Here is a 27627-nt window from a genome sequence, read left to right on the forward strand (position 1 = left end):
CTGGGAGACCGGGGACTGGAACCCCGCCGCCTGGCCCTACCCCTCTCCCCTCGGCACCCCTGACCCTCCCCCGCCCTCCGCACCCTTGGAGCCCCCAACCCCCACGGGGCCTGGGCTGTGGTCCCGGGAGGAGCCCCAGACGGCGGAGCGCTTCCCCGCGCGGCGACCACTCCAGGTAGGAACAGAGCGGTCATCCGGGGCGCCTCGGAGTCCGCTCCCCCTGGGACACGGTGGCCGCCCCATCGGCGTTTTTAGGTAGAAGGGACGCGGCTTTTTCGCCTCTCGGTGGGGATGCGCGGGCGGGTCCACTGTCTGGCACCCATGGCTCTCGAGGTGTATCGGCGGGAAAGTCAGGGCGCTGGAGAGGGCCGCGCGGCCGCGGGAAGGATAGCAGGAAGCTGGGGAGCCGCCAGGCTGGGCCGGGGAAAGAAAGAACTTCCCAGCTCCGGTGTTCACAAAAGCGGAGCGCATCCAGCCTGCCCGCGCTTCTTTCGCTTCCCCTGAATCCGAGGGAGGCTAGTTCTTTCGCCCAAGGTCTCATCACCCACCTGCGGACACAAATACTTGTATTTCCCCCAGAAACGTGCTTGTGTGAACGCGAGTGCATGAAATAGCCATAGTCACGAGGGCTGAAAAATAACAGAGAACAAGAATTCCAGAAAGTGCAGGCGTTAAAACTTGACATCTGTCTCTTTAAGAGTTCTGTTTTTACTACCTTTGACGCCCTCATATTTTTAGGCAATTCTGTATTTTTAAGTCGTTTTCTTGCATATATCATTAAAAGGGTGGGGGAGAGATGAAAAGAGCAAAGAACAATGGATGAGGAAGAAGAGCTGCCCAAGAGGGTGCACCCTTTAAACAATGTAACATCTTTAGTTGCTACAGTAACTTGGACCACAGGCACTTGTTGAAAATTGGAATTGATGTGTTTTTGAAACTGATTTTCCTAAAGTATTTTTCCCCCAGATATTTGCATGTCACATTTCTTCTGGAACCATTCCCTGAAATTGTTTGAAAGGAGAGATAGAGGAATGAATGAATGAATGTAAGACTGTTAGAATTCTGAGTAGTTTTACACTACCCTTTAGTCACTGAATAATGTAAGTTAGTTCCAAAAGCCAAGTACATAATCTTTGTAAATGATTTCTTGACCAAGTTACAAGGTTAATTTTAAATTGAAAGAATTTATTAAACACAAAAAATGACGGTGGTTACATTTGTTAAGCAGCATTTTCTATTTTTTTTCTTTTTCTTATAAGCTCAAAACAATATTAAACTGTTAAATAATAATTAGAATAAAATAGTGGGCATGTGTTCACAACTGGTAGTGTCATGTAATTTCAATGTGCTTTGTCTGTAAGCGACACAGGATCTCTCATGAGCCAGCTGGTTTATTCCCAGCTGCCTATGCATGCTTGGCTGGTTTATAATGTATTACTGTATTTTCTTCAGAAATCTTAATGAAGTAGCTAGCTGTGGAAGAATCTGGACCCCTAAATAAAAATGACTTTCCAAGTGGAAGGACTGATAGCTATCATCGTGTTCTACCTTCTAATATTGCTGGTTGGAATATGGGCTGCCTGGAGAACCAAAAACAGTGGCAGCTCAGAAGAACGCAGCGAGGCCATCATAGTTGGTGGCCGAGACATTGGTCTGCTGGTGGGTGGATTTACCATGACAGGTAGGTTCTGATAACTCCGCTCTGTGCTGCCCACCCCTCCTTAGCTTCTCAGAGTGATAAAGCATACCTTACTTAGTCTTTGTCCTTTGGGGATCCCTTATATTCACTGCTTATATATTCTAAAAATAATTTTACATTTATCTAAAACAAAAATAAAATGGTTTCAACTCAGTAGTACTTGAACAAAATGATTTTATAATAAATCGCTGGACAGAATATCAATGAAATAAATCTGGGCTATCTGGACAGTTCAGTGGGTGGGAACAGAGTAAAAACAAAGAGGTGGAGAAAAGTGTCTTAGTCTTACAAGTTATGTGATCAAGTCAGTGTCTCATGTTCACTAACACAGGCACAAAGTTGTGACTTTGGGTTGTCTTAAATGATGATGGTTTTCAACTAAATAAATCAGTTAGGGGCAACACAATTCCAAATTGATAGATGCCCTGTCTTGAAACCTAATTCTCCCATTTAATAAACTAATTAACTAATTCCCTCAGGGGAAGACAATCACATATTAGGAATCCACAGCACTGGAAACAAAACAAAACAAAACAAAACAATGATTTCCATGAACCTTGATATAAAAGGGGAAAAGCTAGGGCGTGTCCTAACAGGAATGCCTCAGCCAGCATCTGCAGCCCTCTCCCTCACAAACCACCTCTGGACTCTGACGGTCTGATGCCCTGAGATGGCTCTGTTTAAGTGGTGACTTGTTTCTCTTTTATATTCTTCTTGGTTGTGGAAAATGTTTCTGAAAAACAACAATTTAAAATTATATCTTTAATATTCACTAACAACACACATTTCACTTCTGATTCTTACTAGGTTTTTAAACATTAGCAATATAATCCACACTAACTGGAACTCTGAGGGCCCACTGGAAAATATCCCATCAGAAATCATATCCAAATGATGCCCAATTTCATTCCTGATGTGCTATTCAAACAATTCATCTGTAAATGGAATAGTTTACCAAAGCAATCTGTGAAGACTACATCCCTGCTGGCCATCTGAAACCTACCATGTTCTAGAATAGTTTAGGGACTATAGGTTTTATTTTTCAGATATGCATATTTTATGTTCTTTAACTCTTTGTCAACTGTATATGGTTTCATATGATCTTCATGAAGCTCTTTATGTTTGTGCACCGTGAAAGGGCTCTGGGGTTAAGTAAGGACACAGAGTTATGTGGTTAACAAGGACAAGAATCAGCACCAAACCCATGTCTTCTGGCAGCCATGCCCTGAAGCCCCTGCAGGGTGCACTGCATGCAGACCTCCAGCTGAATTCACTTCCTTTCTTTATAAAGGCACTTCCTTTGTAAAGAGGTCCTTTCTTTTTTACCCTCTGTTGCTCAGTTTTTCCATAAACACATATATAGAGCAAATTGTATCATGCAAAATATTTTCTGTGATAGCTAATATGCACAGTTAGATAAGTACAAAAACAGTAAGAATCATCCATAAGCTTACCACCTGCATGTATGTTTACTGAAATGTTGGTATACATTTTCAGATGTGGTTTCTCTTATTATCCACCTATTGATGAACACCATACACAACTTTACATCTTCATTTTCATTGTTTATTATACCACAAACATTTCTTCTCTACCCTAAAGATCCAGATGCGATACTGGCATCTGAAGTGAATTAAAACATTGTGATTATATTCCCTTCAGGTTTTTCCTGTACAAAGAAAATGAGAAGAAAAACAAAAAACAGTGAAAGTTGATCTCCCTTAAGAAACTGTTGAAAAGAATAAATGAGCTGCTCTATATCAAAGTCTTTGTTCATTGTAAATATTGTTCATTATAATGTTCTATTACTCTACTGTTATATCTATTGTGTTCATAAAGATAATATTTCAGAATTTGTTCTTTTATCATCTAGAATGATTTTTTCAATGTAATAGTCTATTAAAGTATATAGAAAAACTTGAATCATGATATTTCATATGAAGTGTCATGGTCTAGCTCATTTTTTAAAGATTTTTTTCAGTCTTTCAGAACTGAAAAGAATCTTGGTCAATATAATAATTCATTTAAAATCTGAACCATATTATCTAAACCTTGTCAGATTCATTAATTATATACATTTGACAAAGAATAAAGATTAAAAAATAAAAATGCATATAGTTTGAAAGAATTCTTGTTCTCACTGGTGAATCTGACATGAAATATACAGACATGAAGAGCAAATTCTGGCCTAAAAGGGATGAGACTGGTAAAAATAGGAGGACTTTAACATGATAAGTAACCAAGTCTTCACTTCTATATTATAATGTTGATATTCAGTCACCAAGTTTGTTTTGGACAAGGGAGAGGAGACCTGCACAGTGAAAAATGATCATTAATAAGCTTTGTGCTCATAAGACCATTTACTTTATGCAATGAAAACATTGCTTGCATGTTGTTCCAGTTGCCTAGCAGGAAAATCAGGTCTGCTTCTGCACCTGTGAGAATCATTTCTTCAAGTCCTAGTTAGACATCCAGTGGAGGGGGGAAACCCTATTTATTTTTTTATTTTTATTTCTATTTTTATTTATTTTTATTTTTTAAATTAACATATAATGTATTATTGGTTTCAGAGGTACAGGTCTGTGATTCATCAGTCTTCTATAATGCCCAGTTCTCATTACATCACATGCCCTCCTTAATGTCCATCACCCAGGTACCCCATCCCTCCAACCCCCTCCCCTCCAGCAACCCTCAGTTTGTTTCCTATGATTAAGAGTCTCTTATGGTTTGTCTCCCTCTCTAGTTTCATCTTGTTTTATTTTTTTCCTCTCTTCCCCTATGATCCTCTGTTTTGTTTCTTAAATTCCGCATATGAATGAAATCATATGATACTTGTCTTTCTCTGATTGACTTATTTCGCTTAGCAGAATACCCTCTAGTTTCATCCACATCATTGCAAATGACAAGATTTCAATTTTTGATGGCTGTGTAATATTCCATTGTGTGTGTGTTTGTGTGTGTGTACCCTATCTTTTTATATTCATCTGTCAATGGACATCTGGGCTCTTTCCATAGTTTGGCTCTTGTGGACATTACTGCTATAAACATTGGGGTCCTTTGGATCACTACATTTGTATCTTTGGGGTAAATACCCAGTAGTGCAATTGCTGGGTCGTAGGGTAGCTCTATTTTCAACTTTTGGGGAACCTCATACTGTTTTCCATAGTGGCTGTACCAGCTTGCATTCCCACCAACAGTGTAAGAGGGTTCCCCTTTTTCTGCATCCTCGCCAACATCTATCATTTCCCAACCTGTTAATTTTAGCCATTCTGGCTGGTGTGAGGTGGTATCCCCATTGTAGTTTTAATTTGTATTTCCCTGATGCTGAGTGATGTTGAGTATTTTTTCATGTGTCTGTTGGCCATGTGGATGTCTTCTTTGGGGAATGTCTGTTCATGTCTTCTGCCCAGGGAAACCCTGTTTAAATTTTCTGGAAGGCTTAGAATGAGAGAAACAAGTAATAGCATTTGTTTTTTGTTAACACCCATGTAAAAGCTTCCAAGCAGATTAGAGTGGCTGCTAAGTGTGTATTTGTCCACTTTAGGATTTTGTATATAAACTTTCCATTTAAATGTGTCTAAAATTCCTTTGCGGGGAAGTCTTTTCATGTTAACCTTTAAATATTAGTACTAACCCCACAACATTCTCTTCTTTGCTTTGTATTTGGATCAAAAGCCAGATAAATTTTGGCATGAATACAATAGGTGTCTACCTGTCTTTGATAGTTTCATGTACGTATTTTTTATTTTACTTACATTCTGTGAGATTTCAAATAACTTTTCAGAGTCAAATTTATTCCCAGCTGGATGATATAGCCTAGAATTCAGACTCATATCTGGTAAGCCAGGCTTTGTTCCTCATAATTTTATACAAATTCTACAAGAGATTTTAACATTTTGGCAATACTCTTGAAAGGATATAAACTATAAAGATTTAAGTGTTCCATTAACTTTAGCTTTTCAGGAATAATCAAATATGATATTGTCTTATCACAGAAAATGGTAGAGTTTATAGATCCTTCTTGGCCCAGCCTTGTTTAACCAACATGTCTTTTCTTTTGTTCCTTGACCTCCTCCTTCAACTATTATGTTACAGATATTCTATTAAATAATACCTGAAGAAGATAATATTTCTTATTTTTCTCCATGAAATATCAAATATCTTACTAAAAGACCCAGATTAAAACAAAGAATACAAGTGGGTATGCAGTCAACATTTCAAATTTAAATTATTTCTTATGCCTAAGTGCATGTTGGGACTTGGGAAGAAGGAGGGAAAAGATAACTTATACTCACTTTAGGAAGCCTTGGAGCAAAAGTGTCATCTCTCCTTTAACATTTTAAGAAAGTAAGTAAGATGTTTAAGGTGTTTAAGAAGTGACCCTATTAATAAAAATAAAATTTAAAAAAAAGCACATGCATCCACAACTGCACATGCGCATACTCCCCCTGCCCCTCCCCTGTACCAGGAATATAATTGTGATCAATGTGAGAAGATAAATACAGTTAAAACAGAAGGCCCTTAAAATAAAGACACTTGACCTCATGTTATGGAGGCTGGAGCGTAAGTTATACTATTATTGAGAATAGAAATAGTCATATAATATTTTGTATATAATGTCAGACTTTGGGATATAACAATATTGTTTGAAAATATTGATGACTAAATAGACTCAGAAAAGACCCAGGGCAACACTGTCCAGAGAAATATGATGTGAACCATAAAGGGAATGTTAAATTTTCTACAAACCACTTTAAAGAACATTAAAAATTAAGGGAATAAATATAAATAATAGAATGTATTTAACTCAATACATTGAAAATGTTTTCATTTCACCAGGTAATTAATACAAAAAAAAAATACTGAGACAGCTTACATTTACTTTTGCATACTTGGTCTTTGAAATCCAATGTGTATTTTACACTCAGAACATTTCAAACCAGAGTAGCCAAATTTCAAGTGCTCAATAGTCACAGGAGGCTAATGGCCACTGTGTTAAACTGAGCAGTATGCTAAGTATGGCCGTGTCTTTCCCTCACTGTTCATTCTATTTCAGCCACCTGGGTCGGAGGAGGTTACATCAATGGGACAGCTGAAGCAGTGTATGTACCAGACTATGGTCTAGCTTGGGCTCAGGCACCAATTGGATATTCTCTGAGTCTGATTTTAGGTAAGTGAAAGTTTAAACCTTAGTGACCCACTCAGTAAAGCATAAAGAACAGAAGTACAAACAACAAGTGCAATAACAAGTCAAACTGTGAATAACTATTGTAAAAAAAAAAAAATGTTACCAGAAATCTCTCAAGTAGATGTTACCAGAAATCGGTAACACTAATGCTTAAGATTATTTGATCCCTTGATTATGGAGTATGATTTTTAAAAAATCCCTTGATCTATGGCAAGAGAATTATGAATTTCTTAACATATGTTTTTTTTCTTTCAAAAATAGTATAGAGGTATCATTAACAATGAATCAACTTGAATTGTACCTGAATTTCTTTTTGTAAATCAAACTAAGAAAAGGTCAAGAATATAATATAACAGAGTTCCTTTTTTTTTTTTTTTTTGCACTTAAAATACATTTATTGGATCTTGTGCTTCATCAGTATCTGAATGCTATGCTGGGTGATACAAAGTCATTTTAGTGAGAGCCACACTGGTCCATGTTTTTCAATCCACATACCTTAGATACACCATTCAATGGCCCTTTGGCTGCATACAATGACAAATGTATTAAGAAGTTCATGTTTGGTTGCTAAATATGTCTTGGTTCTGTACTCACAGTATATTTCAGACTAGTTCTTCCACACATATCAGTGTCCTAAAAAAATTATTTCCCTTGAGAAATTATAGCATAGTAAAAAGTTGGCAAAACTATTATCTTATGAATTTTTTATTTTCTCATAAACACTTGTTTAATTTATTTTAGGTGGTTTGTTCTTTGCAAAGCCTATGCGTTCCAAGGGATATGTGACCATGTTAGACCCATTTCAGCAGATCTATGGAAAACGCATGGGTGGGCTCCTATTTATTCCTGCACTAATGGGAGAAATGTTTTGGGCTGCAGCCATTTTCTCTGCCTTAGGTAAGGACCTCTGCCTCTCTCTGGTTAACGGAACATCACATACCCAACTTTACTCCCTTAAGCCACAGGCCAGGCCACCTGCAGCCTCCCTCACCTGGATGAATGCAACCATCTCCCCGCTTGTTGTTCAGCACTCCTCCTCTAGTCTACACATAGTACAGACTCATCCTTCTAAAATGCAAATCTGATCATGTCCCTTCACTGTTCCTTTCCAAACTTTTAAGTGCATAAAGCTTTTTATGACTTAAGCTCTGATTCCTCTCATCATCGCCCCTCCTCCTTCCTTTTCCCAGAACTCTAGACCTCACCTCCTCTCTTGCCTCTAACACTGTACAAGTCCAGATGCCCTCTACTTTGGACTCATTCCCCCCTGCCCTTTTGCACATCTGCCTAGCTAACCAGGAAATGTCCTTCAGCCTTCTCTTAGATGTCACTTACTCAGACCAGTAATCCTGACCTTTCTGGATGCCTTTCCTGTGGGCTTCCTTAGGCGCCTGGAATTTTGTTTTCACTGGACTTGTCACTTTGTATGATATGTGCCTGTTTATCATGCCCAAATCCAACCTCACAAAAGGGATTATAAATTTCTTGAAGGCAGGACTTGTGCCTTGTAATCTTATCACGAATGAATGAATGAGTGAATGAGTGAATCCTCTCTACTTGCTTCAAAAGAAAAACAATATTACTTCTTTTCTCAATGTAATCCTAAAGTACTGGGTTCTACACATGTTTAGGGATCTAGAAAATGAACTGAGACTCCAGTAAATGCTAAGGACCACCTATCCTGGGCTCAATGATTCTCAGCCCACTTAATAAGGTTTAGAAAACGAGAGATTTCAGTGGGATGGTGGGAGATTTTCAGTCAGGCTTGATAACCTGCCTTTTGGTCAGGGGAAAATATAAACTATTTCACTGAGCGTTGAGTTCCTTCTTGAAGATCAACAGAGTTGGAAGTTCCACAACCTTCCTCAGTGAACTATGTCTGTTTGACATCAAGGTATCTATGTATGTTTCTCTCCATCTCTTCTTAAAAATGAAGATAAAGGGCTTCAGTCTACAGCTAGACCCCAAGTAGTCAAAGCAAAAGTAAAATAAGATGAATGTCCTTCTGTGGTATTTATTCCAGACCACAAACTTGTCTTTTGGCTTCAGTATTATTATCATATCTAACCTCTGTAATATCAGATATTAGTTTATGTTACCTTTCACTCCTTTCTTTTTCAAACTCTCATATAATCTTTCCTTCTTGATCTCCATCTGTAAACTGAATGGATGATTTGATAGAGAGTTTGATAACTATAAAATGCTGTATAACTCAGTTGAAAATGTTGCACTTTTTTGGTGCAATATAATAATACTCCACAATTACCATTGCACTTATATCCTAATGAAATTATGTGTAAAAATACACCTCCCTTCCCACCTTGCTCTCATTAGCCAAGAAGCAAGCAATGGGTAGTTTATTTGTCATTGGTTTCAACACTAGAAAATGTTGATTTTAAGAACAAGCTGCCTGCTGAGATATTAAAAAGGGAGTGGGCTGAATAGCTAACAAAATACAAAATGTTCACTCTCATGGAATAAAGATCAATTTATATAACAGAGCCCTAAAGGGAGGATTGAATTAATAAACTAATATTTCCTTTTTTAAAAAAGATTTATTTATGTTAGAGACAGAGAGAGCATGAGCATGGGGAGGGGCAGAGGAAGAGAGAGAAAGAAGCAGACTCCCTGCTGAGTGCGGAGCCTGAAGTGGGACTCGAACTCAGGATCCTGAGATCATGATCTGAGCTGAAATCAAGACTCAGACACTCAAACAACTGAGCCACACAGGTGTTCCAACTAATATTTCTAAAGTATTTTGGAAATATAAACTTGAACTACACTCTGAACTTTGTTGCAATTAGTTGCTTTTGTATATGTGTGTGTCTATGTCTGTGTGTGTGACAATATATATGTAAAATATATGACAATATTTATGTAAAATATGTTGAGATATATATATATATATATATCCCTCTCTACATAGATGCACACACATATCAAACAACGTGTATAGAATCATCGCTGCTATTGCTTGAAATATATGTTCTGGTAAACAGAATGTGTATTTTTAAATTAACACATATTTTCTTCAAAGATAATAGTTGGACATAATTCAAAATTAGAGTTTATTAGAAATGACTTGGAATGCTTAAGAATAGACAAATATAAGATCTATTACTACCTTCCTGTGAATGTGCTTAGTTCACCACTGAAACTGGAGAGAATTTTAAACTCTCTTCTTGGCATAAACAGACAACATCCTTCACATGCATTTTTTTAAGAAATACATATTTAGGGGTGCCTGGGTGGCTCAGTCAGTTAAGCATCCACCTCTTGATTTCAGCTCAGTTCATGGTCTCGGTGACATGGGATCAAGTCCTGCATCAGGCTCCACACTCAGCTCAGGGTCTGCTTAGGATTTCTCTCTTCCTGTCCTTCTGCCCCTCTCCCAACTCTAAATAAATAAATAAACTCCCATTCACTATAAATAAATAAATAAATAAATAAGTAAAATCTTAAAAAATGTATGTTTACACTTCTCACAACTCAGACTCAGTGAATTTTTATAACTTTATTTATAGTATATTTATTTTTATGGTTGCATGAATAAAGTAATATTTCATAGCAGATCTGTAAGTATAACTTATTTTACTCACTACAAATGATGGAATTATTTAGAAAATATTTTAGGGGCACCTGGGTGGCTCAGTTGTTAAGCATCTGCCTTTGGCTCAGGTCATGATCCCAGGGTCCTGGGATCAAGCCCCACATCGGGCTCCCTGTTCCATGGGAAGCCCGCTTCTCCCTCTCCCACTCCCCCTGCTTGTATTCTCTCTCTCACTGTGTCTCTGTCTGTCAAATAAATAAAAAAAATCTTTAAAAAAAAGAAAATATTTTAGAGAAAAAATTGATCCTAATCTTAATAGTGATGGAAAAGTGGGTAACTTCTTTAAAACCACTGAGTTGCAACCAAGTGGTAGTATTTACCAGTATCCAAATCTTTAGAATCCTAGTTCAGTGATCTTTCTTCTATACAGTCTCCCTCCCTACCTTTTGGAGGTATAGAATTAATAAAATTTTAACTAATGGGTAGAAAATTAAACAGAAGTCCAAAGAGGCAGTACTTTTCATAATTCATGAGATATAACTTAGAAATGTTGTTATTAAAGAAGAAAACCAGGCCAAAAGAAGAATGGCAAAGAATTGCAACTAAAGTTTCAACATGAAGTAAATAATTGCAGGGAAAAAAAGCTTGTTAAATATCTATACAACAATAACTCAGTCAGTTATCCAAAGTCACTTATAAATAATTGAAATAATTGACCGCCTTCCCTTGCCTTCATCTTCCAATTCCATACCAGAATTTTCATCTTATTAGTTGGCTTTACTCAAGAAAATAATTTTGTTACCAAATCCAAAGCACTAAGAAAAAAAATCCTGAAAAAAATTTTATATTTTTATCTTAGATCTAAATATTTCATGCTGCTCTTTCAGAAAATGGATTTTCATCTGTGGTAGGTTGCATACACAGTTAGCATGCAATCGAGGAGCGGTGGCAGAACATAAGATTGCAATTAATGATATAAAAAAATCACAGATTTGTTCCATGTATGTTAAGATTCCTATAATTGCTGTGTTTAACAATATAAAATATATTACTTTTGAGAACAATGGGGAAAGGGTTTGTAAAGCAGCAAGTGAATTCTGAACTGGAAATCCAAGAACCATAATGGTCCAATTGATCATTCCCTAACATTCTCATTGGAAATATAGACACCAACAAACAAAACAAACGAAGTCATAACATAAGAAAAACATAAATTTTATTTCTAAGGCAGGTTTAAAACTCTGGTAACGAAAATTACTTAAAAAGATGATGTTGAAATCTAGGGCCCTTCAACACATTGGTGTCTTAGCAGTGGGACTGGAATAAAATTTACCAATTTTACTATTTTCTTCAACAAAATTATCTTAAACCTTGGTACTTTATACCTTCTGTCATCTAAAAAAAGTTAACAAGGAGGCACCTGGGTGGCTCAGTTGGTTAAGTGTCTGACTCTTGGTTTCGGCTCAGGTCCTGATCTCATGAGTCATGAGATGGAAACTCAAGTTGCGCTCTGCACTCAGTGGGAGTCTGCTTGGATATTCTCTCCTTCTGCCCCTTCCCCTGCTTGCTCTCTATTTCTCTCTCTCAAAAATAAATAAATAAATCTTTAAAAGAATAAAAATAAATTTAAAAAGCTAGCAGAGGTCAAAGTTAATGCAAAATGGAAAATGGGTGATTGTGCTTATCTCAAGGATTTGAGTAAATATAATGCATATAGCTAGTAAAAATTATTGCAAGTTCTTATAGTAGTATTAAATTTAGTATATTTCATGGAATTCTGAAGTCATGTCATGAATTTTGGGTGTCGCACATAAACAAGTTACCAAAGCATCAATTTCATAAAGAAAGAATATTTTTAAACATATGTGTATTTATATGCATAAGTATATATATGTATATACATATGCAAATTATAGAGATTTTAAGATTTTAATATGAAAACTTACATTAACTGTTATCATCCAATATATTTCACATGACACAGGAAAATACCTGCTGTCACTGATCATTCAATATATCCTTGCACAGAAAATGGAATCCATTTGAGTACCTTGACAACAGCATTCTCTTGTCCGCTTTCTTCAGGAGCCACCATCAGCGTGATCATTAACGTCAACGTGCAAGCTTCGGTCATCGTCTCTGCACTGATCGCCACTCTTTACACGCTGGTGGGTGGTCTCTATTCTGTGGCCTACACCGATGTAGTTCAGCTTTTCTGCATCTTCATAGGCCTGGTAAGTGGAGCCATTCACAGACTTTCTTTGTTCTTTTACTTTCCTCTCCTTCTTTCTAAAATGTAATGTGGTATTTTATATGAACTCAGCAAAAATTAATAGAAATGTTATTTTCCATCATGAGTAATACATAGTAAGTCATGTACCATTTGAAATTTTAGATTTCTCAGTGAATTAATTGGACAAAAAAATGTAATCATTTTGTTAGATTTTGACAGAAAATATGCCCTCAGTTTAATTCTTAGAAAGGTCTAGGGCTTCCTTTCCTTCATACCTATGTTTGATGGAAACTTATGTGTGCTCTTCCTTGAGTTTGAAGGCAACACACTTTACTCAGAGTTAAAATGTAACTGAGCAGGGAGCCTGAGGTGGGGCTCGATTCAAGGACCCAAGGATTATGACTTGAGCCAAAGACAGATGCTTAACCTACTGAGCCACCCAGGTACCCGCTGCACTGGTCTCTTAACCTTCCCCTGGAATTATTTTAAGTGATCCATAAGACTTCTCATAAGACAGAAATTATCACATTTGAAAAACTGTGGGTTTCAATATTAATCATCACTATTCGGTGCCTAAAAACAAAGAAAAGGTTTAATTATATAAGATACTAGAGATATTTATTATATATTGCTTATAAATCCTAAACTAAATTAGGTAATATATGTGTGTTTTATTCAGTAAAAGGTACTGTATAATTATGAGACATATTATTTGTATTACATTAAAAGTGCTTTTGTGTATTATGAACACATTTTAGTCAACATTGAGCCTTTGCAAACTCAACATCTTAAAATGTGAAGACTGTATTATTATACATATAATAATATCCAACACCTAAGACATATCCAAGAAAATGGTGTGAGTACTCCATGCTGGGCACTGTAGTGGATTCATACACATGTATGTTATCTCAGCTGTGTAGCCTATAGGACCAGTGCCCTTGGAGAAGGGCCACAGAGAGAAGCAGCTAAGGCTGCACATCATGACTCCCTTCCCATGGATAATTAAAGCACCCTTGAGCCTCCTCTTTTTTCCTTCTTTTTCTCAGAATGAAACGCTCTTCACTCTATTTTAATGCTTACACTAGACATTTAGGAATGAAAAATGAAGTCGAAGCTCATACTCATTTTTCTTTTGTTTTTTATTTTCTAGTATCTGTAATAATGGGAGGAGCATTTTAAAAGAACTGACTACAACTAAAATTACAGTTTAGCCATAAATTTACATATGCTAGCAATGATCACATTTCCCCTTTTTCCCTTAGCATCTATGTGCATTTCATGGAATCTCATTCACTAGTATCTTAGTTGAATTCGAGTCATTTTAATTTGCTTAATTACTCCTACTTTCTTATTTTTAAATTGTCAAAAGCAAGTGGGCAGTGCTGAAATTCAGAATTCTGCTTAGTATCACCATAAACTTCCAGAAATAAATCTCTGTTCAGAACTTGGAGGCAAGTTTGGTTTGGCAATGACAGATCTCTTAGCTGATGCACTTGGTATACCAAGAAAGACAATGCTAAGGGATGAAGTTATTTATTGATGATATATGTAATTTCTCATTGCTTTTCATGAGATCAGAACTTAAAATACACAGGAGCATAAATCAAGCATGCAAGTATAAAGATGATAGGACAAATATATGTGGGGATAGATGTTAGAGTGGTTTTCTGCTACAAAATGTAACTAAACTAATGAGGAATCGAGTTGTCTTGGTTACTAGTTAAGAGCCTATTGACTTGACTGAGTAAAAGGCCAAGCTTGGTTTGTTTTCCAAGCTTCAAATGGCTATACATGCATACATAATTAATGAATCAATTCACACCTTAAATGATCTCCTCTCAAATTCTCCAATTCTGTTGATTTTATCACCATCCTTGGAGCTCCACAACTGTAAATTTGAGGTTCATCTGTTCATTTTCTTTCTCTAACCTCTTCCTACTGTTAATCTAAGGGCTGCTCAGTCTCCCTTCAGAACCCTTTTCGGTACCAATGTCTTTCCATTTCTAGTATCATGGCTCTATTTAAGGCCTTTATCTGGGTCATATCAGTGCACCTACTGCTTTTCCTAACTCCTCCTTCTCCTAAGCTCACTATTCACATCTATAATATTAAAATGCAGAAGAAATCTACTAAAATCTTTTTACAACTCAGAAGAAATGCCTCTAGCTTCCAGTTGCCCACAAAACAAAATATAAACCCCTCAGCTTGCAATTCAAATTTCTTGCCATATATTTATGTTTATCTCTCCCATTTCCCTAAGCCACTCCCATGCCAGCACACCTTGTCATGCAAAAGATCTGTGTGCACACCCTGTATGTTTTTCTCCTGTTTGCCTTGTTCCACCTAGAAGGCCTCCCTATTCTCTTCCTTCTTTTATTAGCACTGGGCTTGCCCTTGAAGTTTTGTCTCACCCACCAAGTTCTCAGTCAGATCTTTCCTCGTCAGTTTAATAAATGGACATCTTTCTCTAATTCAAGGAAAACATTAAAAGTTTATATATCGATATAATGTTCTCAAATTCAATGTTTTCTTCCCAAAGTATGGCTGACTGCCCCTATAATTGATATGACATGGTATAATTAAGCACAGGCATGGATAATGTGTTCTTCTAACTTTTGTAAATCAGTATTTCATGGCGTCCCACAGAGAACATGATTCCAGGTTCTTCTCTGTCTGAACAAGAAGAACAACCGACTATGTGGTCTATGAGAAAGTAAACACATGGCTAAAACTTGTGTATATGAGACAGGCAAAAGCCATAGCTTAACTCTGTCATGTCCCTCTCTGGTTGCAGTGGATCAGCGTCCCTTTCGCCCTGTCGCATTCTGCAGTTACTGACATTGGGTACACTGCTCTGCATGCCAGATACCAAAAGCCTTGGCTGGGGACCATTGAATCATTTGAAGTCTATACTTGGCTTGATAGTTTTCTGCTGTTGGTAAGTAATGCCCTTACCTGGGAAAGGCAATCTCATTTTTCCTAAAATCAAGTGCATTTTTCAGATTTAAGGTTTATATGTAAATATCACCTACTGGCTCGTGTCTGTTTCTGCACTGACTACTTCCTGTTGGAAGGATGGAGCCACTTACTATGGTAGCTGACTAGTGTCAAAGTGGAGAGAGAGTGAAGCCTTAAAGGGAGAATGTCTACAGGGTGATGTATGGTGTATCCACATTTCTATTGTGCTGTAAGTAAGGAATACCATGTCCTACCCCCAGGGACTTCCCCAGTCTGAGGCCAAGCCATCTAAAAGTTTTAATTTGTACTTTGGATTAAGGCATTAAAACCAGGTTCTTCTGAAATAAGTAACCCATTCAGTTTCTAATTACTGAGTAAGTAAATTATTGCCAAAGGCCCTTTAGTGCAGACAGAAGTTGGGAAAGGAGGTGTCATTCAGGAAAGATGCCAAGAAAAAAGAGCTGGGAAGACAGAGACAGCTTAGGAACTTGCAGACATCGGGGTGAAGGTGTCGGTAGTGAGACGTGGGGCACAGAAGAAATAAAGGTTTTCTTTTGGAAAACCAAAAGAACCTGCCAGATTTTGTGATTTTGCTAACTGGAGGGGTTACTTACAAAAGTAAAACACTGTATTTAATTTCAAAATAAAAAATAGATTAACGTTTATATAAAAATTAAGGGGAAATCATTTTTGTTTCCTTTTTTGAGGGTTCACAATATTTTATGATTTCACTTTGTATTTGTGGCACTTTACTAAATTTCAGCACTAAAAGTAGATGTGTCTGTCCCAGTAGAGAAATTCCTGGTAAGAAGGCAGGAAAACATGCAAACAAGTTGTTTCCAGGGGTGGAGGGGAAGGCTTCTTTCCCAAGGATTGTTAAGAAATGTATTGGCTGACATTTTTCTAGAATGGCTTATAATTATGAATTGAATGGAGAAAGGGGTTAAATATTATAAGTATGTGAAATTATATCTGCATGGCAGTTATGTTTATGATTATAAGGAGGAGATTATGGCACTCAGAGAAGATAGGCAGTCTGTTGATAATCACACCATTGTGTGAATGAGGGATTGAAATAAAGCATCAAGACCCTAAAATCATTTCTCCTACACTACACTTTAGTCCTCAGATTTATTAATCTTCAAGATAAGGCATTATATCCAATGACTGCTAAAGTTTCTTCCATCCCCCCAAAATTATATGACTAAGTCATATTCATTCTTCAAAATGTAGCATAAGTGGTAGTGAAATGATAGATGTTGAATGAACGAATGAGTGAAATGTAGAAGTATGCCTCGAAATGTTTCACCAGGGGTCTCTGATCTTCCAACTGTCTCTCTCAACTTCTACTTGTCATAAGTGACTTGTGGAGTCCTGCTCTGGATACCTTCCACCTTCCACGGATCTCCCAGCCCCACCCTGAACCTGCTCGCTGACAGCATTCCTCAGCTGGCCTATTGTGGTGGCCCTTCACAGTCCCCATGTGGCAGCCCACCCGCATCTCACTTGTCCAAACCCTTCTTCCACCTTGCCATCAGGCCTTCTGTTTGTCTGCGGAGGTCAGATTTTACCTTACTTACAAAGCTCTGATGACTTAAATGTCCAGAGAGATTGGCATGTAAATTATGGTGTATCAATTCATACAGGCATTGAATATTAATGAATATTCATTAACATAGAAAATGTTAATGATATTCTGACAGTCCTGACTTATAATGTTTCGACTTAACAGGTTTTCAACTTTGCAGTGGGGAGAAGGCAATAGCAGTCAGTAGAAACCCTAGTTTGAATTTTGGTCTTTTCCCAGGTTAGCAATAGATGGTATGATCCTCTCTCATTGTGGTGGGCAGCGGCAGCAAGCCACAGCTCTTAGTCAGCCATGAGGGTGAACAACGGATACACTGAAAAACATTCTGTACCCATACACCATGCTGCTTCTCATTTTCAGTATAGTGTTCAATAAATTATATAAGATATTCAACACTTCATTATAAAGTAGGCTTTATGTCAGATGACTTGCCCAACTATAGGCTAATGTCAGTGTTCTGACCATGTTTAAAGTAAGCTAGATTGAGCTATGATGTTCACTAGGTTAGGTGTATTAAATGCATTTTTGATTTTGACTTCAGATATTTTCAACTCATGATGGGTTTATTGGTATGTAACCTCATCGTAAGTCAAGGAAGATCTGTATTGATTAACAGGTTGCAAACCAAAGGAAAAGTTTTGGAAGAATACAGACTTGACACATGGATTATGAATTTTAGAATTTCTTCTTTTACTTTTTTTTTACTTTTGAACATGTATAGCTTTTATACAGAAGAGATTATCCTGGAATCAATATGTAAAAAGCACGCTGATTAACACAGAGGTGAGAGTGATAAACAAGACATCCCAGAATTTAGAGCTCAGTGAGAGACAGGAAATTAAAGAAATAACTTCAGTACATTGTAATATGGAAGATTCATTCACCAGTTCACTCATTCATATGATAAATATTTATTGAACACCGACTGTATGCAAGTCAGAGAACCATGGCAGTAATCATGGGTGGAAGGTATTCCCCAGACTCCTCTTTAGCCACTCCCACACACCCTAACCTTTAATTAAGCCAAAGACACAGTGGTCTCAGAGCTGTTTCATTGCTCTTTTTTCTTTCTTCCTTTTTCACACTGAATTCTCTGCCAGGGGCTCTCTTCTCTTTCCATCTCTATATAGTGACACCCTCTCAATGCTTTGGGACTGACTCCATGCAATTCTGTAGGTTTTCCTGATTACCATGCAGTTATCCTTTGTCCCACTTTCCCTCCTCCCTCTGTTACTCCTGAATAATTAATTTTCTCATTTTTCTTCCCATACATACCTCCTTATAGCAGGCTGCAAATTACATTATAGTTCGCTGTCTCCAAAATGCTTATGAATACATATCCTCAATAAGAATTTTAAGCACACTCCCAATGTAGATATATGTAGTTATGAATTACTTATACATAGTGTACTAATACATTACATAATCGTTTAATAAAAAGAATGTAACATATAAGTATGAGGTAAAAAAGAGTATAAATAGAAATTCTAATGTTTTATTTGATGCTATTGTCTATATTGTCTTGAGCACTCTGCACACTCCACTTTGGAAAACAGTGTGTTGCACTGACTCTCCGATATGAACAGGTTGCTCCAGAGCAAGAAACCATTCCCCTCACTACCATCCTATTACCTGGTTCAGAAATATTTATTGGGTTTTATTGATTCAAATTAAAATTCCTCCTTTCAGAATCTTAATTTTTTGAGACAATTTTGTGATGGTTAAAACCTCCAGATGAAAACAGATTGAAGGCTTCTGGATAGTTGTAATGCAGTTTGAAGTAGGTAAATTAAAAAATAGAAATGTTGGGCTACGTAATGATGAAGAAAAAAAACTTGAGGAAATTCTGCACAGTTGAAGATGTGACAATGACATGATTGCAGTTGAGATGTTTGTCATGTAGGACTCTTTATGGCACATCAGAACTATCCATATGACTATTGTGAATGTGACAGTAAAAAAAAAAATCTTATTTAAAAATACCTAATAGATGTTGTTTGCCTCCAATTCATTCTGAGTCCCTGTTGTTCCCATGCAGATGCTGGGTGGAATCCCATGGCAAGCCTACTTCCAGCGGGTCCTCTCTTCATCCTCAGCCACCTATGCTCAAGTGTTGTCTTTCTTGGCAGCTTTTGGGTGCCTGGTGATGGCTCTACCAGCCATACTCATTGGGGCCATTGGAGCATCAACAGGTATATCTCTTGCCGCTTCACTGAGGCTTCACTGAAGTGACTAATTACCACCCACTGCCCTCCCTCCCCCACTTGCCCTCTTACCCCCACTTAGTTAATTATTTCTCATCGTATTCATATAGACTTTTATTATAGCATTCAAACAATTGTATTATAGCCCAGTGCTTCCAAACAGTTTTTGACTGCTCTCACCACTAATAAAATATATGTGAGCATACCCCCCATGGTGATATACTTAAGAATTGTGTATATGTAATCCTGTCAGCAGTGATTCTCAGTCAAGGTGCACATTGACATCGTCTGGGGAGGAGAAGAGATGCTTTAAAGAAAACCTATTTCTATCCTACCCTACAGGGATTTTATTTTAATGATCTAAGATGGATCCAGAGACCAGTGTTTTTTAAAGCCCCTTGGTTGGTCAAAGTTGGCCTGAGTTGAAAGCGACTGGCTTAGAAATTTAACTGACACCTAAGGATCACTTTGAACTGGAGATTCCTGCTTTACATTTTTAATAGTTTGTTAATTAAAAATTTTCTTTCTTGGAGAAATAAATCAATAAATGTGCAGGTAAAGGTAAACTTAAGGTACTGAGACTTAGAGAATAACTTACTCAAAATTGGTAAAAAGAGCATAATGAGATGTTTGTCTCCTAGTTAGCCTCTATCTAAGACATTTTTAAAATCTCACCCTTAATTTAATTGAAATTGTTAATTTTTCCTGAAATTTACATATCTATGCTATATAGCTTCCAAGAGCATTCATGAAAATACATCACACTAACCCAAATTCAAAGAATTCCTATAGATAGAAATCATTAAAACAGACTAAAGAAGTTTACCTTTCACTCCACTGTGTTTTGTAAAGATGGTACAGGTGATACACCCATAGCTATTTTGATTTTCAATTAGTAGAGCTACTTTTTGGATTATGTAACTTTTACAAGAGCAGCCATGGTTCATATTCATATTCACATTCTCCATTCCAGTTGTTCATCCATAGCATAAACAAGCACTTAAAAAGATGACTGACAAAGGTGATTGTGTGCCTTTGAATAAAAGATAGCATTTCTGTCACAATCAAAAAACAGATCTGGCTGTGTACTCATGCTTGTGCATGTGTGTGGGTGTTCATGTGTGTGTGTTTGTGTGTGTGTGTGTGTGTGTGTGTGCGTGTGTGTTGTAGGACAGCAGACTGAAAAAGCCAGTGTAAATTCTATTTTTTTCTCGGATTAGGTACACATTCTTGGTTGTTATTTCTGGTACCATAACATCTCAATGAATGCTATAAAATTGGCTTCAACAAAGCATATCTTTGAACAACTGTAGCGGAAAATGGGGGAAGAAAAAAGTGATAGGATCCAAGGGAAACCATTCCTATTTGGTCCTGGAATTATGCCATAGAAGTTCAGCAAATAAAAAAGGAGCTATACTAATGTACATTTAAAGATTCCATTGTATTCTTCAGTACATGATAGTATAACTAAACAGTAAAGAACTATATATTCATAGATAAACTTATTTTTTCATTTGTTTTCACCATGATTTTCTCCATCTTGCATGGTGCACAAGGTATTTTTGTACCTTTTACAATAAAGCCTTATTAGACATTTTCTAAATAATAAGAAAAAAAATAGATTAGTACAATGCAGAATTTCATCTGTAAAAAAATCAATTCAAAGATATAATTTCTTCTATTAATTCTAGAGTTCAGCAGACCAACTCATCATAAAATCTAAATCATCTTATAGCCTATTTTACTAGTGGCTTATCTCAGATTCTGTTGAAGAAGAATAATATTAATGTTGGTGAGTCTTAGACCACTAATGGACAGGTTTGTATAAATCAAAACATACAGATTTTTGGCTGCATTTAAAAAACTAATGGAAAATTTTGGAAAATAATGCTGACAGTGTTTAATTGATCATGCAATTCCTTCAATTATGATAAAAAGACAAACTTTCTGAAATAAAAAAATACAGTGTCTTATTTTCTTCATAGTATCAATATCAGATATAATTTCTAAGTTTCAAATTTTAAAACTTCAAAGCACATTTGCCTATTTTTTTCAAAAAACCATTTATATATTTGAAGAAACTGCATGTTGCTTACTTGGCTTTGTGGTTTTAAAAAACATTTTCAGACATTTACATATATTACTTATTGTATGAAAATGTGTGGTTGTATAATTTATGAATGTAGTTTTTCTAAATCAGCTTCACGGTGTTATTTTGTGAGATAAAAAAATTGGTAATACTCTGTAATGAAATTTTACTCCAAAGGTTAATCTATTGCACTAACTATAATTTGGTGAATTCCCAGATTTGTCTGAATATTATCATCATTCAGACTTATGCAATCAGAATCTTTCAGTATACTCTGCATTGTAAAGGCATGCCTGAGAGATCCCAGTGTTCATTAAGGTCTGCGAACCACTGAATTAATCCAATGATGATTCTTCTTTTTACTTTTTGCTTTAACAAAATCAAGCACTTGCCATTCTCTGCCCATTTCTTCCTTATCTTCACAACTGTCAAACTGGTTCATTGCTTTTAACAGCCTGGCCCACACACTTAGCCAGAGATGTGCTGCAGACAGTTGCCTGTGGATCTCTGGTGCCCGTGCCCTCCTGCTTCCTTGAGACTCTTTTTATCTTTTATGTTTTGAGTCCTTTTAACAACGTCCAAAATCCTCCTGAAGTGCAGGCTCATACCTGCACTTTCTATTCGATAAAGCAAGGACTTTCCTTTACGTATCATGCTTCCTGTTTCCAGGAGGTAGAATCCAATCCAAGAAGGAATTTAGTTGGGAGAAAAATAATGTTTGGAGCTCCAAAACCAAGTTTATATACAGGAAGAGGATGGGTGAGAATAGCTCCACTATTGTCTATACATTAATGCATGTATGACTGAGGACTAAGGACTGAAACAGTGTCCTCTCACATCTCCAACTGGTTGAAGACATACTCTTTTCTATGATTCTGTACAATTTGATGTCATAATTACAGAATAGAAATAGGTAATAGATAGATAAGTAAGTAGATAGATGATTGATGATTGATAGGCAGATAGATGATAGAAGATAGATAGATAGATAATAGGTCTTATGAATAAGGCTAAGTGTAACCAAAACCCATTAGAAGCCAGAATTGTATATAAGACAATGGACTTCCCACCTACTCAGACCAACATACCTAGTTAGATTTCTAGACCGAATTATAGACTTCTCCCTTAATTAGACTTATTCATACATTCTGAATTTATTTCAAAAGCTCCTAGTAAATAGGATGAGCCCCAGATGAATAAAGAACATATGGTTCTTTGGTTGTGTTTATATGTGTCTTTTCTATTCAACAGACTGGAACCAGACTTCATATGGGCCTCTAGGTCCCAAGGACAAAAACGAAGCAGACATGATCTTACCCATTGTTCTGAAGTACCTCTGTCCTGTGTACATTTCTTTCTTTGGTCTTGGTGCAGTTTCTGCTGCTGTTATGTCATCAGCAGATTCTTCGATCTTGTCAGCAAGTTCCATGTTTGCCCGGAACATCTACCAGCTTTCATTCAGACAAAATGTAAGAGTGGTTTTTCCAAACGTAATGTTGTTGTTGTTGTTGTTGTCATTGTACTTACTGTGTCTGTAGTATTACATCTTTATTAATATCCTATATTAAAATTGGACTCTAGTTTGATTAAGCACACAGGGTTAAATAATGCTGAATTTTGTTTAAGCAGTACATAAACATTTTTAATGCATGTTATCATTTATGTTGGTATGGAAGGGACCAAATCAACACTAGCATTTTTCGAGAGGTACAGTCATATTGCTATAATTTACATTTCTTGTCTTTCTAATGAAAGAGTCATGAAACCTAAAACATCGAAAAACTTTGAGTTTAATCAAATATGGTAAGAAACTTGAAGCAGAGCATAGTGAGTAAGTTATTTCCTGGGCATTTGTGTAGCATCTGTCCCACTCTTCACGTGAACTCCCAAGTCTATATTGGTAAGAAAATTGCTTTTCAGTGTGATTGACCTTATTGAATCAAGTAGGTGCAGAACGGCACCTGTGTCGTTGTGTCACTGAGGAGCCAATAGCCCCTATTCACCTTCTTCCTTCACTAAGGTTTTGTCTTTCTCTAGTTTTTCTAGGTCATAGTGAACAAAATGGTCCCACTTGTTTTTAAGGTGGATAGACTTAAAGATGGTAAGACTCCCAGGAGAAAGCAAGCAAGGGTGGACCATATCTCCTCACAGCCACATAGGAATTATTCCTTAATTGTCCTTAATTCCTTATGAAAATTATGTGAAATCCTTTCTTGCATTATTTTTCCCCTATGAAAGCATGTTAGTTCATCTCACCTCTCCTGTGCACGTTCAGGGAAAGGTGTAGCTGCCTGTGCTCCTGCACATGGCACACAGAAACCCCCCCCCAAAGGCCCACCAGGGTGGCCACCTAGATGGCTTGCTCCCTACGATGTGGTTTAGGCAATTTTGGCCACATTGAACTATATGAACCAGGGGAATTTTTTACACCAGCTTTAAAGCACAGAGATACATCTCATTCTTCACCTAAATGATCCAGTGCACTATGTGAAAAGCTGTTACTGTCACAATTTCTTGCAGGCATCAGACAAGGAAATCATCTGGGTCATGCGAATCACTGTATTTGTGTTTGGAGCTTCTGCTACAGCCATGGCCTTACTAACGAAGACCGTGTATGGGCTCTGGTACCTCAGCTCAGACCTCGTTTACATCATCATCTTCCCCCAGCTGCTTTGTGTGCTCTTCGTCAAGGGAACCAACACATATGGGGCTGTGACAGGTTATGTGTCTGGCCTTTTCCTGAGAATAACCGGCGGGGAGCCATATCTGTACCTACAGCCCTTGATCTTTTACCCTGGTTATTACTCTGATAAGAATGGCATATATAATCAGAGATTCCCATTTAAAACCCTTGCCATGGTTACCTCGTTCTTATCCAACATTTGCATCTCCTATCTAGCCAAATACCTATTTGAAAGTGGAATCTTGCCGCCCAAATTAGATGTGTTTGATGCTGTTGTCGCAAGGCACAGTGAAGAAAACATGGATAAGACAATTCTGGTCAAAAATGAAAACATTAAGTTGGATGAACTTGCACCTGTGAAGCCCCGACAGAGCATAACTCTCAGCACCACTTTCACCAATAAGGAGGCCTTCGTTGACATTGACTCTAGCCCAGAAGGCTCTGGGATTGAAGATAACTCATAATGACCCCATCCAAATAAAATACTGCTTTCACAAACAGAGCACTACAGCAGGCTAGTCTGGGTTGCAGCATATAAAAAATATACTTTAAAAACAAACAGCATTCAGGAAGACAAAAATCCATATAAAAGTGCAATTGCAAAAATGCAAGCCAAGCTAGAAGGAAGCATCTGTGAAAGCAACAGCTTGCTTTCTCATCGATATTTCTCATCCTCATTTGATCCTGACTCTAGTTAGTTTTGTTAAGTATTCAAAATTGAATTAAGACCTGCTCAAAGAACAGAGGGCCAAACAGAGTATTTATTCTGAAAAAAAAGAAGTAGATACAAAACGAAAGAGCCAAGGAAATTAGGTGGACTTGATCCAGACCTTGTCTGCTAATGCACTAGTGGGTCTAGTTTACTGTCACAGTGAGGTCACGAGAGGAACTTGCCATCACTCCAATGAATGGTGCAACAAACTAACCACTGATTGTCCTGATGTGATGATTAATCCCTTCTTTCATGTTCTTAACTAGAACATTTGCTGAATATGCAATTCGTTTCTCTTTTTGTAGTGGCACGTATTATTCTGAGCACAGACAAAGCAAACACACACAAAATATCATGTTGTGTCATTTCTTTAGGTACAAGGTAATAGGAAAGTAGAATCCATCTTTGTAGAGGAGCACTGCTTCCTTTGAGTGTGTCTAATAGCTACCATATGCATTGAGACTCATACCTGGACGATGGAAGTCATGATTATTAGGCAACCTTAAAGCAATAAATCAAGAAGGCCATTAAGCAGAAAGTGACAGGAAGAAGAGTGGGTTTTCACTTTCATCTGAAGTTTATATAGTTTTGCTTCATGATAAAAGAAGTAATGTCTTGGCTTCCCATCTAAATTGGTATTGGAAGTGAAATTGAGCCATATATAAGGTGAGGTAGCAGCGTAGCACCAATTAAGGTTAATGAGAGATGAACAGCACCTCTTGATAAAACTAGAAAAACAAAACCCTCTCAGTTTTGAACATTCATTCATTCATGAGAATGATTTAGTGTCAAGAGAGTGATTCTGTGGCACTTTTTGCAAAAGCCAGTCTTAGGTACTAGACAAATCACCACTATAGAGAATTTTAAAATGCAGAAGAAATCAGAAAATAAAAATAAGTCCTAAAGGGAAAAAGCCATCAATTTTAGCATTTGGTGTCCACATAACTTTCATGAGGTTGGTCATTAAATATTATTTTACTCCTTTTCTGGAGTTAAAAAATACATATGTGTATATAAATATGCAATGGTTTGTATCCATTTTAGAATTTTAAATGCTTTCCCAGTAGTCACATTATAGAAATAACCATAGCTGTGTCTACAAAAACAGAGTGAATTGATGAGCTAAAAAATTATCTGAGCATTTGATCCAATAAGGAAAGGCAACATGACTTATTTAAACTAAAGCACATTGTCCAAAAACATTTGTTTTGCAATTCATAGACAAAATGAAGTTAATTCAGTGTTCAACATTAAGTATAAAAGTTGTGTTCAGGAAGCTAGAATTCCTCTTTTAAGAATTTTTAATTATCTAAAAGCATCAAATAATGCATCTGTTTATTATCAAACATGAATTAAATTCACAGGGTAATTTCTTAAATATGAATTAAATAATTTTACATGTTGTGATGTCCCATATTTTAATGCTTTATCAAAACTTGATGGAGAATATGATGTTGCATTCAAAATCTTTATAGAACATCATCTATACTTAAATGAAAAGAGAATTCTTTTCACTCATCTATTTGCTCAGAATCTTCTTTATGCCTAGTACCCAGTGGAGTACTTGGAAGGAGCACATTTTTGGAACCAGTGCTGTGGGAATCCCAAGATTCTCAGACATGGATGGAAAGAAGAACCCAGGGCAGGAAGCTCACGAAGGACAAAGTACAATGATGGAAACATTTGGCATGGAAAAGTGAATTGTTGGGGACAGCAGTTCCTGGTACATCTGCTCCTTTGGATGTTCCATGCTCTCCAGCACACTACCTGAATAATTGTTTTTATGCACCCCATCACCCTGAATTTTTGTTTCAACCTATTTAGGCACCAGCGTCCATAGACGATATCGCCCATGTTGTAATAGAATATAACAGAGATTTAGTCTCTTTGAAGATGTTATAGTTTACTATTTTACTGGACAACAGTTGTCCAAATATGTTCAGATATGTTCAATAACCATATTTAAATCCAGTGAAATAGAATAAATATTAACAGTGAAAATTTCTTCCATTCCATTCATTTTGTAATAATAGAAAGATAAAAGGGGGGAGGGTTTACTTTGTCCAAAATATTAAAAACTATGTGTTAGGATAAAATACATATTTTATTTTCATACTTCTACAATAATTGTAACATGATAACATGGTTTCTTGGGTAATTTTAATGTGTTTTTTCCCCCACACATATTTTCCAAAACATTAAGCTTGTAGCTGGACTGAAAAGTCAACAAGCTTTCAAACACTCAGTGTAAAATTCAACTTTGTTGCTACTGTTAAAAGTAATGAATTTTATGTGAATGTCAAATGAATGTAAGCTTGAAATAAGTGAATCTAATGTAATGGCTATTAGCTTATTTATTTGGAAATAATGAATAGGCATTGTATTTTAAACATAAAGTGTGACTTTTTCTTTTTAGTCTTTGAGAAAATTTACTCCAGCATAATGTATAATTTATTGTAAGTTTGCTACTGAACAGACAGATACATATAATGGTTCTAAACATCTATTTTTATCTGTCAAAATATTATATAAACTATGCTTAAAATAAGTAGATTTGCAACTGTACATGTAAATGTTTTCAATGTAATGGTATTGTATTAAATTGTGCTGGTGCAATTCAGGAGATCATTGTCTAGGTTTGGCTTTTTGGGGCCCTCCCTTAAAACAAATATAAGTGGTACTTGGAGACAACTATGCAATGGAATTGAAATAAACCATCT

General features: G+C 36.6%; 1 protein-coding gene across 2 annotated transcripts; it reads left to right on the forward strand.

The window, feature by feature from the left end:
* Positions 1–24: 24 nt before the first annotated feature.
* SLC5A7 (solute carrier family 5 member 7) lies at positions 25–27523 on the forward strand. Of its 2 annotated transcripts, XM_025868792.2 has the most exons (9): positions 25–175; positions 1453–1681; positions 6756–6869; positions 7629–7784; positions 12523–12671; positions 15468–15611; positions 19258–19411; positions 22764–22981; positions 24033–27523. In XM_025868792.2, the coding sequence occupies exons 2-9, from the start codon at positions 1504–1506 to the stop codon at positions 24657–24659; spliced, it is 1740 nt and encodes a 579-aa protein (XP_025724577.1). In that variant the 5' UTR covers positions 25–175; positions 1453–1503; the 3' UTR covers positions 24660–27523. The 2 variants fall into 2 exon arrangements, with proteins under 2 accessions (XP_025724577.1, XP_073753004.1); XM_073896903.1 differs by lacking the exon at positions 15468–15611.
* Positions 27524–27627: the final 104 nt, after the last annotated feature.

The sequence above is a fragment of the Callorhinus ursinus genome, unplaced genomic scaffold (assembly GCF_003265705.2).
Source record: "Callorhinus ursinus isolate GAN/ISIS: 27379988/994484 unplaced genomic scaffold, GSC_fseal_2.0 scaffold10, whole genome shotgun sequence".
In the NCBI taxonomy this organism is placed as follows: domain Eukaryota; kingdom Metazoa; phylum Chordata; class Mammalia; order Carnivora; family Otariidae; genus Callorhinus; species Callorhinus ursinus.

Excerpts from the sequence above, each read along its gene's own strand:
- SLC5A7 (XM_025868792.2), top strand. The coding sequence starts at position 1,504 with ATGACTTTCCAAGTGGAAGGACTGATAGCTATCATCGTGTTCTACCTT. Across the intron at positions 6,870-7,628 it reads TTCTCTGAGTCTGATTTTAG|GTGGTTTGTTCTTTGCAAAG; the intron begins GTAAGTGAAAGT and ends AATTTATTTTAG. Across the intron at positions 15,612-19,257 it reads TTGATAGTTTTCTGCTGTTG|ATGCTGGGTGGAATCCCATG; the intron begins GTAAGTAATGCC and ends GTTCCCATGCAG.